At 34.9% G+C, this 14,088-nt stretch overlaps 1 protein-coding gene across 1 annotated transcript in view; it reads right to left on the minus strand.

Moving 5' to 3' along the window:
• arhgap20b (Rho GTPase activating protein 20b) overlaps nt 1-14,088 on the minus strand; it is a 29,172-nt gene that overhangs the window by 8,812 nt on the left and 6,272 nt on the right. Inside the window, exons 2-10 of the mRNA XM_088924512.1 lie at nt 10,580-10,662; nt 6,104-6,274; nt 5,473-5,622; nt 4,721-4,762; nt 4,225-4,309; nt 4,044-4,121; nt 3,362-3,428; nt 1,737-1,919; nt 633-805 (exon numbers count right to left, since the gene is read on the minus strand). Of these exons, the coding sequence (XP_088780638.1) occupies nt 633-805; nt 1,737-1,919; nt 3,362-3,428; nt 4,044-4,121; nt 4,225-4,309; nt 4,721-4,762; nt 5,473-5,622; nt 6,104-6,274; nt 10,580-10,662 (1,032 nt within the window). The remainder of the gene's footprint in view (nt 1-632; nt 806-1,736; nt 1,920-3,361; nt 3,429-4,043; nt 4,122-4,224; nt 4,310-4,720; nt 4,763-5,472; nt 5,623-6,103; nt 6,275-10,579; nt 10,663-14,088) is intronic.

Here is a 14,088-nt window from a genome sequence, read left to right on the forward strand (position 1 = left end):
TCGCAAGTAGAACACTGGTGGACAACAGTTTGTCCAGAGTGGAATGTGAGGATTTTCACATGGGATTCGTTTCTATGAAAAGGATATGTTACTCAGCAATAGAGTGGGAGTCTGAGAAGAAGTATTTATGATGGTGTTTTAGGAACTTCTGGCTCCAATTTTTAAGATTTGTGTTAAAGAATAAAGCTGGACCTTTACTTTACATGTGAAAGTGGAGTTTTCATTGGTAGCATGGTTCAGTGACATTTACACAGGATGGGAATCTTTCATAGTAATTCATCCTTCCAGTAATTCACAGCAGTGTGTTGTGGTGAGCTGCCGTCTTCCTCTACATCAGATAGGACTCCAGTGTGTCTGAGGGCACACACACATTCACTCTCACTCAGGGATGGGGAGGAGCTATTTGGGGATGTAAATTAACCTGGACATCATGTCTTTGGACTGTAGATGGAAACCAGAGTACCTGGATAAAAATCTGGGGGGAACATGCAAACTCAACAGAGACAGATTTGAAACCAGTCACTTGATCTGTGGGACAGATGAACTTAGCTTTCATTTTTGCCTGACTGGTATCAATTAAGGTTTTTCTGTTCTACATTACCTAACAACACAAACCCTAGACTAATTCTCACCATGATGGGTTTTGGAAGGTTTCCATTTTGACAGATTGTGGACAGGGAGTGACCGAAGAGCTTTCGGGGAGTGCTTGGAGATTCTCCTTGGCTGCTTGAGTTGCTGGTATTTCCTCTCCTCAGAGCCCAGTCTATTAGGGACTTTTTTCTTTTGAAGTGTTTTTGAAAGTAATCTAGGAAAAGAAATTTAGAACACAAAAAACCTTAATGCATAAAATTTGATTACAAAAAATCTGAGAAAAAAGTGGGGTGAGTAGATTACTTCCTAATGTACTGAACTGAAGTGACATTATCAGCAATTCTTGAAAATAACATAGCGAAGAGTGCAAAGAAGGGCATAATTACAGGAAGTATAAAAATTGTGTTTCCTGTGCCATGTACTAAGAGTACTAGCGTGAGAGGAAGTTGTTTACTGTCTACAGTTTAAATTAACTTCTTCCTTCAGGAGGCTAAGATAATGTTTTTAATTTCCAAAGCATTTCCTTGTACCTAGAGAAAGGATCTAGTTTGTTGTGAACACAAGGATTATGTCCATAATTACTGTACATAAGTAAATAAATCAGAGAATAAATTATGTGGGAGGTATATTTCATCTTGAGAAACATTAACAAGGCAAACATGCTTTGTAAATTCGATATGGAAATGAAATGTCTCATGTGGCCAAGGTCTGTTAAATGAAAACATTGCGGTGATGATAGTTTGAGAATCCTACAAGGATAGAAAGATTTACTGTAAAATCTGTTACACTGCCTTGATACAAACATTATGCATTTGTTAATGTTCCATTATATGTTAATGTTCTAGTGTAACTACCTTACATTATGCTTGTTCTTGAAAATGACCTTTTTCTTTGTTTAAAATTATTTGTTTTTTCACAAATTGCTGTAAAATGTATAATTTGCTGGCAGACTATTTATGCTGAACAGATTATTAAAAAGAAACAAAAAAGTGCACCCAAAATTGTTTTTTTTTAAATTATTAAATATTACATGCCGAATTCTAATGAAATGTGGTCTTTCCTGCCTTTGACTGAACTTGAATGTGATCTTTTGCTTCCTTGTGTGAAAGGCACAGAATGAATTCCATTTTCGTGCTTGTACACACCTGTCCTCATGTGGCTACGTACTGCCTTTCTGGGCTTCAGAATGAACTGGCATTGCTGATCCTTGGGAATCTGCTCTGGTAGAAGTGTCCCATCTGGTGTTATGATGTTGTTGTTGGCCAGGTAGCACTGGTCCACAGACTCTCGCACGCAGTTCATTATAATACTAAATGGGTACTCATGGCCTGTTCAGAAGAAAGCTACGTAATGAGTCATACAATAATGGAGTTAATTAATTTACTGTATGCCTAATCTAAAATCAAGGTTAAATCTATAATACATTATTTTTCTATCTTTTACCTTGTTTGCTCTTGACAGAAAACTCACATTTTGTGTGCATTGTTGCCTTAAAAGACTTGTGCAAGGGAAAAATGGTGCCAGACTATAAAAATAGCACAGACGTCTTGTCAGAAAAATCATGGACTTTCTACTCAGTTCTAATGCAGCAGGAGGAATGAGCCACTAACAGGTGGAACAATGTCTAAAGAGATTAAGATTTTGTTCTCAAGTAGAATTTTTATATACAGTATGATAGCATATTGTGCAGCTAAATCTATTGCTGATTATCTTTGCATTTACCAGAATATATTTGAAAAATAACTTATAAACATATTTATATTGTATGTAACATATACTGTATAAACATATTTTCCATATTGAACATTTATAGCATCTATACTTCTTGTTAATTCAAGACTAAACTCCAATGTTATATAAAGATATAGACCAGACAATCATCATGCCATAATACTACTGAATTGATCATTTTCAACCTTGTCACTGCCAATATGTGTTTTTACTATCAAGTTAAAGTCCTCTGATTTTTTCCGTTTTTTAAAATAAAGCATTAATTTCTACATTTGCCCAAAACCCATTCCTAACAGGCAAATATCTCAAAGTACTGCATTAAAGGGTTGCTTATACAGTATTTTTCATGGAAATAATAACACAATATATCACAACCTTTTAAAAGACTGAAATGAAGTATGGAAAAGTAAACTATGTAATAGTAAATAATTCATAAGCAAGACAAGAATGTCTGACCAAGTCCTGAAATGTCAGTTACATCACCATTCTGTGGAAGTAATTTACTTAAAAATACATTATCCATTGCATAAGCCAGGGATAGCATTCAGTTTAACTTTCTAAAAACTGAACCTATAAGGTATGTTCTACATACAGCAGTTTTGTTATCATTACCACTAGATTTTCATTTTATTTGTAATCACAGTGTATAATCTCAGTATCATTCTGACGCAAAGAGCTGACACTGTTTTATTAAACATACATTTCAGACATTCTTAAGCTCTTATAAGGTCAATATGTCTGAAATCTTTAGGATTCAAGGATTAAACCTTGCTTTCCTAAAAGGTGAAACGATTTCAAAGTTATATTTAGAGCACTATACCCTTCATTAAGCGGTTTGTTGAAATTGGAAAGAGTTACCCCAACAATTAAGCATTTATTAAAGTTATGGTGGCCTAAGAAAATCTCCTTTGTGCATTTGCTATTATCCCAAATTCTGGTTGTAAGGCCATGTGGGGGCAAAGAAAACAGACTGATTCCTTTTGTTGTTCCTGTTCTGGCATCTGTGTTATCCTAGGTACAGGATAGTACATTTTCTTACCAATGAGAGGGTATGGGGCTTCCTCTTTCCCTGAAATTACCCAGAGATGGTAATCAGTCGGCCTGCCCTGTGGGGTGAGAAATGAATATTATGTCTCAGAAGGGAAACAGATAACTGGGGTGACAGTCATGGGAGAGAAGAGGAAATTCCTGTTGGGTAACAAAAAAAACACTGTTAGTCATTTTGTTTTCCATGGCTTTTACAGATGAAGACAGATGGGCTGGGGACTTCCTTTCTGGGGGAGACTAATAGAACAGCTTTTAGGCATCATATCTAAATAATATTTCTAATAAAGTAATCAAGTAATTGACATAGTCTTTTTTAATCTATGAGGCACATTACAGTTTTTGTTTATTTCAGACTGTTTGGCCACAGGTATTGTTCAGAGAAAATAAAACAAACTTGTCCACTAAATCTGGGGTGAGTGACACAAAGAAAATGTGCATAATGCCAGATATCAGAAAGTGATGGATAGTCTTTGAATCTTTTATGACCAAAAACCGAAATACTGTAGATGCACCTGTAAATACATAAAATTGCACCTGTACTATCTTTCTTTAGTTACAAACACCTCCACAGACCTGTTCTACTTCTTTACGTAATCATGTCAATACCATAAAACTCCTAATACACATTTCAAAATGAAGTGTAGAATCTATAAAGCATTTGATGAACTACTCACCAAAAATCCAAGCTGCTGTATGGCGATCATTATCACTTTTTCCACTGTATCTTTATTGCTCACATCTATGGTTGTTGTCTAAAGGCAAATAAAATAGCAACAAATAAAAAGTATAGTATTAATAACTGCTTAGTAAGAGTATTTTGAATTAGCTTTCTTAATGCTGATGAATTGCACTTACAGATGTGCAGTTTCCAACATCCAAAAGCATTATTTTCATGGCTATTTTCTTTGGATACTCGTCTTGTTTCATTTCGTTGATCTGCCTGTGAGATGAAAAGGCAAGGATATTGAGATCTGATCCCACTCCATCATCATTATACAGAATGTATAGTCACACTACTGTTCCAAGTCTGTGCATTTATTTTTTTTCCCTGTCATTTGCTTTCAGAGAATAAACTGCATAAAAAAATGAAGTTCTGAAAAGAATATGCAAAGCTGCTCTTTTTAAGTTGCTGCATATTCTGTCTGAATATTTTTAGTTGTCATAATATTGCCATAATATTTTTTTCCCACCAACAAAGCAGACAATATATTCTTGTGGAAATATGTACGTGACAATATGTTATAGTTGAAATAACACTTTCAACTGTAATCATAATTTTAATGATGTAACAGTTTAACTATTCCAAAAATAACAAAACTTAAATGACTATACTAGGTGAAGTAAATCTTACCATTGCAGAGTTGAAAGCCATTTCTCTTTAGCTTCAGAGGAGCTGGAATTAAATACAGGGCATTAAAAAAATGTAAAATTAAAAATGCATAGTTTGTACTCTCTAGTCTCAGTAGTATGAATCTCCTTCTGAAGCAAGGTCAAACAGAATGTCTAAGGCCTCAAAGTGCCTGAGGCCTGCACAGTGTATCATTGTTAATCCTTTTATAGAAAGTTAACTCCACAGCATTTACAATGTTATACAATGTAAGGGTCTTAAAGAGAAATATTAAAGCTTGTTATTTAAGTAAAAGAAATTCAAGACATCCATTCATTTTCTAACCATTTCTTCCAATTAAGGATCACAAGCCTATTCGAGCAAGCAATAGACACAAGGCAGGATACACCCTGGATGGGATGCCAGTCCATCACAGGACAGGCAGACAAAAACACAGACATGCACACACTCATACCAGGGTCACATTTCCTACCAGCCAATTAGCCTACCAGTATGTTTTTGGATTGTGGGAGAAAAAACACACAAACACAGGGAAACACAGGATGTTTTTTTCTAACCTCAGAGGTGACTCTTTACTCTGAACTAAATCAATTAGACGGACAGTTTGTTGACAGTTTTCATTTTAGGAGGTGGGTTTCTACTCTACTTCAATGTGGACAATGAGCTTGCACAGTACATACCAATTCTGTGCTTAATAGAGCACAACACGTTAATTTTTGCAAAACATTTGCTCAGACCTTGAACAAATATCTTACCTTAGTGTAACCACATAATTTGTGGTCGGCCAGCCGATGACGAAGGAGTTCTTTAGGCTCAGCTTCCTCTCTGCTACCTCATCCATGCAAGATGCAATCCACATCTCAGAGAGACGCACCTGATGTTTCAGCTTTAGGTTAGATGAGGACCTACATTGTGAAACACAAAATGAGGTAATCAGCTCTTTTTCTTTAGCAATTAAATTCAGGGTTGGAAATATCAATGCTTTTGTTGACCATGTAATTCTATAATATTAAAAATTTGCAGATGCCAAAGAATATTTTTTCACATTAATGTTTTTCATCATCAAGGTTACTAAATTCCAAGAGGTTAACATATTTCAAGAAAATGGAACGTTTTAAAATACGTTACTTCAACCTTTTTACCTTTTATCGTTTTTAATGTTTTTAATTCTGTAGTCATGATAGCTTGTGGAAAGTTATTTGAAAGTAATGAGGGCTGAGATACGATTTTGTAGGAATCTCACTAATACACTACATCAGCTGCATCTGTAATTTTGGCATTATCATTAAATTGATGAAAAGCAGGGTGTGACCAAAGAGTTCCCTTCCCCTCTCCAAAATAGATGGCATTACTGATCACTGGAATAAAAACAAAATGCGCACTCACTTTGACTTGGCTATAATAAGGATGTCACTGAAAAGGAAGAGGTGCCTCTCTTGAGTCTGTAGGCCTGTGGTGAGGTGAACATGTTCCTCCATGATGAAAGTTGATGTCTGGGATGTAAAGGCCTGGATGAAAGAGCCATTGTTGGAGGGGACTGTCAAGAGATGCCCATCTCTGGAGATACAAAAAAGACATAAAGTTGATAGTTCTCTTTGGCAGTCTGCTTCTTACACTCCCTTAGTTTTTTACATTTTATTTGTGTTGTGGGAATATATTAAAACAATTGCTTTAGCTCACAGTGACATATATTGTTTTTTTAGCTCACCATTAATTAGTAGAGCAAATATCTTACCTCATAGTCTTACAACAGCCAGATTATTAGAGTGCTTTACAGAAATATTCAGACTCGGTACGGTTTTCACATTTTGTTGCTATAAAGCTTTCATTCATGACACTTTGAAGCAGTGATAACTATTTGTTATATATGCAACCTACTCCACACATTCCAAAACAATAAAAAGACAGAAGTAAATAGATAATTAATATGGAAGAAAAATGGCAAAGCTATGATTGCTTAAGTAATAATAGAGGTTAATATTATTTGTACCTGTCTCTATAAGGCCCTACAGACAGGTAGTGAATTACAAGCAAACATTTAACCATGAAGAGCAAAGAGCTTTCAAAACAACTCAGAGATAAAATTGCAGAAAGGCACAGATCATAAGAAGAATATAAAGATTTTTGAAAGAATATTCCTTTGAATACAGTGAAGTGGAAGGTATATTGTACCACCAAGACACTGCCTAGATCAGGGTTTTCGAAGAGTTCAGTCCACATAGATGACCTCTATGGCAGAGTGGAAAAGTCATCTCACATTGTGCATGGAGTTTGCAACAAAGCATTTATATGATATTATAAACATATGGCAAAGGGTTTTGTAGTCAGATGGCACCAAATTGGAACTTTGTGGTCTAAAGCCAAGAATTACATTTAGCTCAGACCTAGCACAGCATCTCCCAGTCAACAATCCATATAGTTCAGGTGGGTAGCTGCGTCAGCATGCGTAGGCTGCAAAGGAACAAGTAATAGGTTTATTCCATGCTGAAAAAAAGAAGAAAGAGAACACAACGTTTCGGCCGTGGAGCCTTCTTCAGGTGTGAAGACCTGAAGAAGGCTCCACGGCCAAAACGTTGTGTTCTCTTTCTTCTTTTTTTCAGCATGGAATAAACCTATTACTTGTTCCTTAACAATCCATATAGTCAAGCATTGTGGTGGCAGGATCATGCTATGGGGATGCTTCTGCTCAAAAGTGACTGTAAACTTTTTAGGATTGAAGGAAAAATGGAAAGGAAAAATTCTTCTAAGGACTTAAAACTGAGGCACAAATAGGACATTGATTTAAAGTGCAAGGTCAGAGCTATACTAGATTAATTTAAGAATAAGGAAGTGAATGTCCGTGTGTTTTTGTTGACATTAATTATAACTTAGTTTACCCTTACAAGTCTTCAGTTAGAGCATTTAATTTTTTAAATTAAAATATTATTTAGAAACGTGTATGGATTAGTATGTAATTTCACAAAACTAGAAACCATAGGAAGAGTCTGAATACTCTTGCAAAGCAATATACAGTATCATGTACACATTTGTCTTTGTTTGCATGTACAGTATTTATTTGTACAAATTTCATGTACAGTATTTATTTGTACAAATTTGTACAAAAAAATAAGCTGCTTGAAGGTTTTTTTGTGTGGATAAGACAGGGTATCAGGTACCAAGGATGAAACAAGAGGAACAAGAAAGTCCATATAGAAATATTCCTGTCTGTCAGCACTTGAGACTGAGTGAAAAAAGTCTGTGTATGACTGTGTCATTTAACTTTGAACATTTTAAATGTACTGTACTGTATAAGAACACATCTGGCAATACTGTGTTAAATGAAAAATTCAGTGTTCTGATAATTATAACATATTAACAAACAGAACTTTGAAGAGATAACAGGGTGTTAGTTTTGAACTGTCTTAGAAATGGTTCCACTATCACAGATACAGGGGAATTTGTAACCACTTAAGAACAATTGACGCTATGTCCTAATGCATTCCAAAGTACTGTTACTGGAATAACACTTAAAGTCCTGTGAAATGTGTTCCAATTCTTGATTATAATATTGGAATTCTTGATCAGATGAATATGGATAAAACTTGAAAAGTTTCTGTGTTCAATTCAGTTTTTACTTTAATTTAGCGCATTTAACACTCTCAGTTTTATCTGTTGTAGACAAATTATCTGAAGAAATTTAAAATAAATGAGAATACAGTAGATGCAGAGAAGTGAACATGCTATTTAGGTAGCATTTATTTAAAGTTATTTGTTATTATGGTGGAAATACAGGTCAATTCCACTCTGAAAAAAATCAAAAGTAATGAAAGAAGGCTCTGCAACTCAAACCTTGTTTTTACATTTTACTTTCCTGCATGGAATTAACCTCTGTTGGGTCCTTTACAGCTCCCCAGTCAAACCGTTTGAAATTACAGCTAGTTTTTAAATGTTTTACAGATGATTAACAGTTTTACAGTGGCTTTCAGAAGACTAAATCAATAACCATAAACAATTTTTAGGACCCATATACTGAGACTAACATTAAACAATCAAAGATTTTTTCAGCATAGGAATAAATGCATATTGGAAAAAAATCAGAATTGGTGTGAAATACGTCTTGTTTTAATGTGAGAAACTCAATTGGTATATTTAGTCTTTAGCAAAGTCTCACTAAACATTAACCCAGACAGAAGCTCTTCAAATCCATTCAAATAATAGAACAGACTGTGTCAAATGGATATACTTACATTTAGCTGCACATTAAGCATGAAATCTGTTAATATGTATCACTTTTCCATTTCAAGTGCTTAGAAGCAATTTTTGGGTTAATTGCCAGCTCTTGTAATACTGATTGATTACGGGATTACTCTTACAGCTTTGTGCGTCAATGTGAAACACAAATGATCACAATGAGGGATCCAAACTACGCTGGATAAATGTTAAGCTTTTGTAAACACAGAGACACATGAAAAAAAAATTCCACTCATTTTCTTTCAGGACAAAGTCAAGATGGCATAACAGTTAGAATTCCAAGGCTATATTTCAAAGCCACTGTTTAGATTTTTTTTTCATTATTTAGTTGCAGTTTCCATGATAGAACATCTCTGCCGCCAAATAAAGGCAGGAATTCCTCAGAGAAAGGGACACTGGGTCTGAAGAGAGAAAAGTCCCATGAAGACATTGAGTTTGAACAGAGCTTTGTGTGGGGGATAAAGAATTTGGAGGTTAATAAGTTTTACAGTTCCAGGGCATTTGTGTATAAACTTTGGTGGTGTGTTACACAGAACACAGCTCTTGTGATATGACAAAAGAGGGTCTTGGCATATAAGACACCTGTTTGTTTCATACCTATACACGCCATTATTTGTCTTTCTATCTATCAGAAATAGTGCTGGAATTCCACTGAAGCTAAAACTTGTTAAGTGCAGCATAAAAAAGTTAAAACAACCACTAAAAGCACTAAATGTAACATAAAGCACAGGCTGGCTAAAGACGTAAATTGCCCAGTACTTTACTGTGTTATTATCAGTTGCACATTTACTGAAAAGTGAAGAAATGGTATGATGGTATGAAATTATTGCAGTGCTTTTTCAAGACCTGAATTAGGACAAAGGTCAAAGCTCATAACCTGTGAATTAAAGGGTATTGATTTTCTGTCTCAGAAAACGTCACAATTTGACTGTTGATAAAAAAATTAAATTAAGCAGAATAAAGGTTTCCAAGCTCAAAATTCTAATTATTTTAAAACCGATATATACTGTACCGTACAGTACAGTATATACTGCTGCACAAAAGAAAACACAATAACGATATGATTTTATACAGAACAAAATCACAGAAAATGGAAAATGTTTTCCATTATGAAATGCAACATGAGACCAGATGTCCATCACAATGTTAGTATGGGATATGATGTCTTTGAGCACTAAACAATCCTGGTGTATGCACACTCAATAAACCTTTGGATACATAGTGGAATGCACTGTCTCTCTCGCAGTGCTGGTTCAGCCAACAACTGGCAAAGGTTGGTTGGTTGTGATTGGCTCCTGTAGATGGTATTGGTAAGTTGGTCTCATACAATTAGATACCCAATTGGACTCCCATCAGAAGAGTAAGCTGGCCATAGCAAGACTTCAACTGTCTCAAAGTCTCCCACGGTGGGAGGAGGCATTGTGTGGTTCAAAGCTGGTATATGCATGAGATACCAAGATTGAATTTTGACAGGGATGAGATGTGTGCATTACATATGTGCCCAACGAGCTATTGATTTGAAATGTAAATTATTGTGTGTGTTTTGTGCATCACTATAGTTTTACACCTACAAGTAAAGTATTTCATTGTGATGGTTTTTACAGTGTAAGACTGAAATGGTTGAAATCTGACCTGCTTGATGTTCTGGATTTGCTGAGGGCCTTAGTGATGGCTGAAGGGGCAGAGCGTCTTCTCTGTATGGTCGTCTTCATCTTCTGAAAAGAACAGATCACCGTAAACACTTGCACAAGGGCCTAGGCAGTCATATTTCATGTGAAGTAAAAGCTAGTAATTCAGAGATTTTTGCATGGGCAAGTTCCTAACATGCAAATGATCAAGACAGATTGAATAGCTTCCTCTATTTTAAGAAGCTCCTACGATAAGTCTGATAGTGGTAACCCTACTGGAGAGTATATATTAATTCAGCTGCACAAATAACAGTGAACATTTTTTGGTCTTTTAGTCTATTTATAATGGAAGAGTACATTGTTTTACTAGTGTACCATGCTCTGCCCATGACTTTTCTACTGAATTCCAATACCATAGATAGTGGTGAACTTGCCTATTTATTGGAATAGGAATATTTCCGGTTATTGGAGTTAACTGAACTAAGTGAAAAACCCCAGAGCCAATGCATTGAGATGTCAAATGTGTATATGATATTACTCTGGCTCTTGTGTTAATGATCAGAAGGTAAACCCTGTCATTAAAACATTTGTTTTTGAAATGGTGCAGGTTACAGATGTGTGGCTTAATCACTAATAGCTTGCTTACGTTGACATTTTTTGCAGTCTTGTCTAGTTGAGGTTGAACAACAGACCTTGATATAAAATTAGTCACTTTTCTGAAATTGACTTTTGACATATGAGAATGAGTAAGCTACAGTAGGTGTCCAGAATTAACTCAGAACTCTCAAAAAAAATTTAAAGTATGAACATCTTTTCATATATCTGTCTGAGATACAGGAAGGATAGAACACTCAGGGATTGAACTTTAACCTGGATCGCTGACAGGAAGGGTTACTTATCTCAGCACAGAGAAAATGGTAAATAGAAGTTTAAGTTGGGATTGGCTTTGGCATTTATTGATTGCAGAGGAACAGTCAAAGGTTAAATCCACCATGAAAAGCAGAAGGAAGGAACATAGCGTTTTGACCGTTCCGTTGAGCCTTACAACCCTGAAGAAGTTTGAATATCTGAAAAGTTGTGTCTTGTCCTTCTACTTTTAAAGTGGTACTGTACTGTAGCTGGCTGCTATGCGCACCCTTGGACACACACCAAAGGATGTACCCATCACTTATCTTTGTTTGTTCAATAGGACTAGAGTACCAAAGCTCTTACATTATTTACACAGTATATCTTTATTAGGGAAGCAGGTGCTTGATCACAAATGGTGGGAGTGAGAACCTGATTTAAAACATACAGTGTCTGAGAAACAACACCAGAGATATCTAACGTTCCTGGAAATGGACACTGCTTAGAATTTATTTCTAGTTCTTTCCAAAACAAGTCTGACGATGAAAAGAATAATCAAATGGATCCTACGGGATGTCCTCTTTTGGTGGTGGGCCTGTTATTTAGTGTGATTAAGTAGTACCATTTCAAATATCATACTGATGACCACACGCTCCAGCCACAAATTGAAAATTCAATGAATGTAATAATAGCTAAGGGTTTGTATAAACTTTTGGCACACACAGCAAAGCTAGAATTTTTCTGGGATCTGGTGTTAATGACTGAGCAGCTAATATTGAAAAAATATCAAAATATCACATTTCTTTTGTAAGAAAATTTTGTTATATGTGTGTATGAAAACATCTCTATGGTTCAGGCTAGAAATGCTTTACATACAGATAAGTCTGTGCTGCAGTACCAAAATTGATGTAGCAGTGGAAAGCAGTTCTCCAGCTTTTATTGAACAAGTTAGGGCACCATTCTCAGTTGAAACCATTTAAAAATTCAGAATAAGAATTGTAAATTCTCCTGAAAAATGAAAATGGTACATCTCAGTTCAGTACCATTAGTTTATTTATTATTGTACTTTTATTTTTTAGTGGTATAATTTTGTGTTTTTTATGTTTTGCAAGGGAATAATATCTACCATAGAAACATCTGTTTCCTGTTCCTGAATGGCTAGTAATTTTTAAAGGAAACTCCCTCTATTCCAGTGCCATTATTAGCCCAGGTGCATTAAAAATAGACTGTTTGTGATTGGTTGTTTGTTCACATGTATTTTAGCATTAAAAGTATAGAGCAATAGTTTGCCAACAACTCATTAGTTTTATTAACTTAGTTATTTGATAAAGTAGAAAATATATTTGCCAGAAACAATATATTTAAATTGAATAAAATGCTGTGTAACAATACCATGGATTTGGTACTTTGTACAAAATCACAGAGTAATCCAGAGTTATATTGAAGTGCTATGATGAAAAAAATATATGTATAATTATTCTAAATAGATACAAAAAGAGCAAAGAAACATAAAATGGTGCTTCTCTCTTAATTTGTACCAAATAGTACCTGGAGCTAAAATATTTTTCAAAGCCACTATAAAGGAGATTAGATTAGTGTAATGGAAAAAACAGAAACCCACATAAAAATATTCTACTTACTAGGTACATACAGGTGTTCAGACACTATGGGGCTCTAAATGTATTCTAGAACTTATGCAAAATAAAATTCTCCATCCAGCAGAGCTATAGTAAAAGCTAAATAAATTTTATATTTTGGATACTGTTTCATTTTCATGCTCTAGAATCTAGATCATACATAATATAACTGGAGGTTTCTATACTCCTGTATTTTCTACTCAATTATTTATGCCACTCAAATGTCATTTGGGAACTGAAATTAAGGGTTTTTAACCTACAGTAGATCAAAGAAAACAGAAGCCAATCTTCCCTAGCATAAATAATGTCTAATGAGAAAACAACAACCTTCACCATTTTACCTGATATGTTTGAAATAGCAATGATTGCTAATTACACATTTGGCATGGAACAAATATATGTAGTCTAAACTTTTCTGCATCTGGTCTTTATTACTTTTAATCATTAATTATTATGTGCTTTCAGAGAGATTTTATTCTTTCTCTTTGGCTTATCCTTAATAACTGGGTATTTCTGCTTTCAATGTATGTATTGGATTTTCAGAGAAGACAAAAAATATTACACAGGCAAAAGTAAAAACAAATACAGAACAACACAAACACAAATACATAACAACAAATACAATGTTTACTATGAGGTACTTTATGCCTAATTTCAGTCATTTTTTAATATGGCATTTTTTACTTGTAGTTTTTGTAGGAATAATCTCCAGGGTTAGAAGGAGAAGAAAAGAGGGTCATTGAACTCTGGAGCCTTTTCCAGTCATAAAGAATTGCTTATATTAATCCTCCTTATACTGTACATGACTATGAAGTAAAGGTTGAACTAGACAGTCAGACACTCTGCCTGCACTGCTATGGCAACAGTAGAGCAGTAAACACATTCATCCAATTATACTTATCTGTATCTATCAAACTAACTCCAAGACTGTTATTTCAAAAGAGGTTTGGGGTTTCTGGTGTATATAAATTACACTTTGTGTGCCAGACCAAGTGGAATTAAAGGCAAATAACCTCTTAATTACTGTTGC

This window comes from Atractosteus spatula, chromosome 9 (genome assembly GCF_055471065.1).
Source record: "Atractosteus spatula isolate fAtrSpa1 chromosome 9, fAtrSpa1.hap1, whole genome shotgun sequence".
NCBI classification, from domain to species: Eukaryota; Metazoa; Chordata; class Actinopteri; order Semionotiformes; family Lepisosteidae; genus Atractosteus; species Atractosteus spatula.